This window comes from Diaphorina citri, unplaced genomic scaffold (assembly GCF_000475195.1).
Source record: "Diaphorina citri unplaced genomic scaffold, Diaci psyllid genome assembly version 1.1 scaffold5430, whole genome shotgun sequence".
In the NCBI taxonomy this organism is placed as follows: domain Eukaryota; kingdom Metazoa; phylum Arthropoda; class Insecta; order Hemiptera; family Psyllidae; genus Diaphorina; species Diaphorina citri.
The window spans coordinates 24,027-25,083 of record NW_007382806.1 but is presented as its reverse complement, the minus strand read 5'-3'; the positions used below and the strand labels follow the sequence as shown (position 1 = coordinate 25,083).

The following is a 1,057-nucleotide window of genomic DNA, read 5'->3' as shown; positions in this document are numbered from 1 at the left end:
GTCCCGGCGGCAATTTTTAAAATTTATTTTATATTTATTTTTGTTTGCTTTGTAATTCGCTTGTTTTTAATAGCTAATCTAAATGAAAAGTATGATATAAACGTGCAAACTAAAGATAAAAAGTAAAAAATGAATTCACATTGTACAAGTTGCGGAAAAAAAATCAAAATTTCGAATTTCCCGCCAACTTTACACGCTTAAAGGCCGACGATGGCCTAGCTCAGCCCAGTACATAAACACAGCCTAAAGCTACATATGTTTGGCCTATGGTTTGCAGTAGTACAGTAGAACCTCGATATAACGTACCTTGATACAACGTCAAAATCTTCATTTCCCTTCCGCTCAGAATAGGAAAACTCGATATAACGTAAAATAAATCAATTGTTAGGATTGTTTCAGAAGCGGGCGAAACTCAAGACAATGACGATGACGAAGATGAAAGCGTTGGTGGAACGTTACTCTTAATATAACGTACACCTTGATATAACGTAATTTTTGGGATTTCCCTTGAAAAACGTTATATCGAGGTTTCTACTGTACTAGTAGTTTTGTACTCTCCACTTACCATTAGCTCCATTGAGGGAGTGGTGATTCTTCTCCTCGTAAGGTTCATATCCATAGTTGGTATTGGCGGAGATGTTCGTGGTGGATGTGGAGTAGTCTTTCCACGCCGAGTGAGGAACCATGTTGTGATCCTGAGGGACACATAGAGGACAGAAACAGGTTAGTTTTTTCCTTATTTTTTTAGGGGGTTCGTGAGTACAATGTACAACTTGGTGGCTGAGACGAATATACCCGCGCCGCCCTCCTTACTTTCATCTGATAGGGTGGATGTAACTGTGAGAGAGAAAAATAGAAAACATTAATTATTTTTTAACTCTTAAAAGGTAGACACACTACTATCACGTCACGTGAGCTCACGTGACGTGAGTACAATGTACAGCTTGGTGGCTAACACGAATATACCCGCGCCGCCCTCCTTACTCTCATCTGATAGGGTGGAGGTGACTGTGGGAGAAAATTAGGAAAACATGAAACCCACAAAATCCGCTTTTTG

The 1,057-nt window shown here is 39.6% G+C and overlaps 1 protein-coding gene across 1 annotated transcript in view; it reads right to left on the bottom strand.

Moving 5' to 3' along the window:
- Window positions 1-565: 565 nt before the first annotated feature.
- Window positions 566-1,057, bottom strand: part of LOC103521550 — a gene marked incomplete at both ends in the record, with an annotated part of 23,860 nt that continues 23,368 nt past the window's right edge. The window contains 2 exons of the mRNA XM_026832186.1: window positions 566-695; window positions 764-837. Coding sequence (XP_026687987.1) covers window positions 566-695; window positions 764-837 — 204 coding nt within the window. The remainder of the gene's footprint in view (window positions 696-763; window positions 838-1,057) is intronic.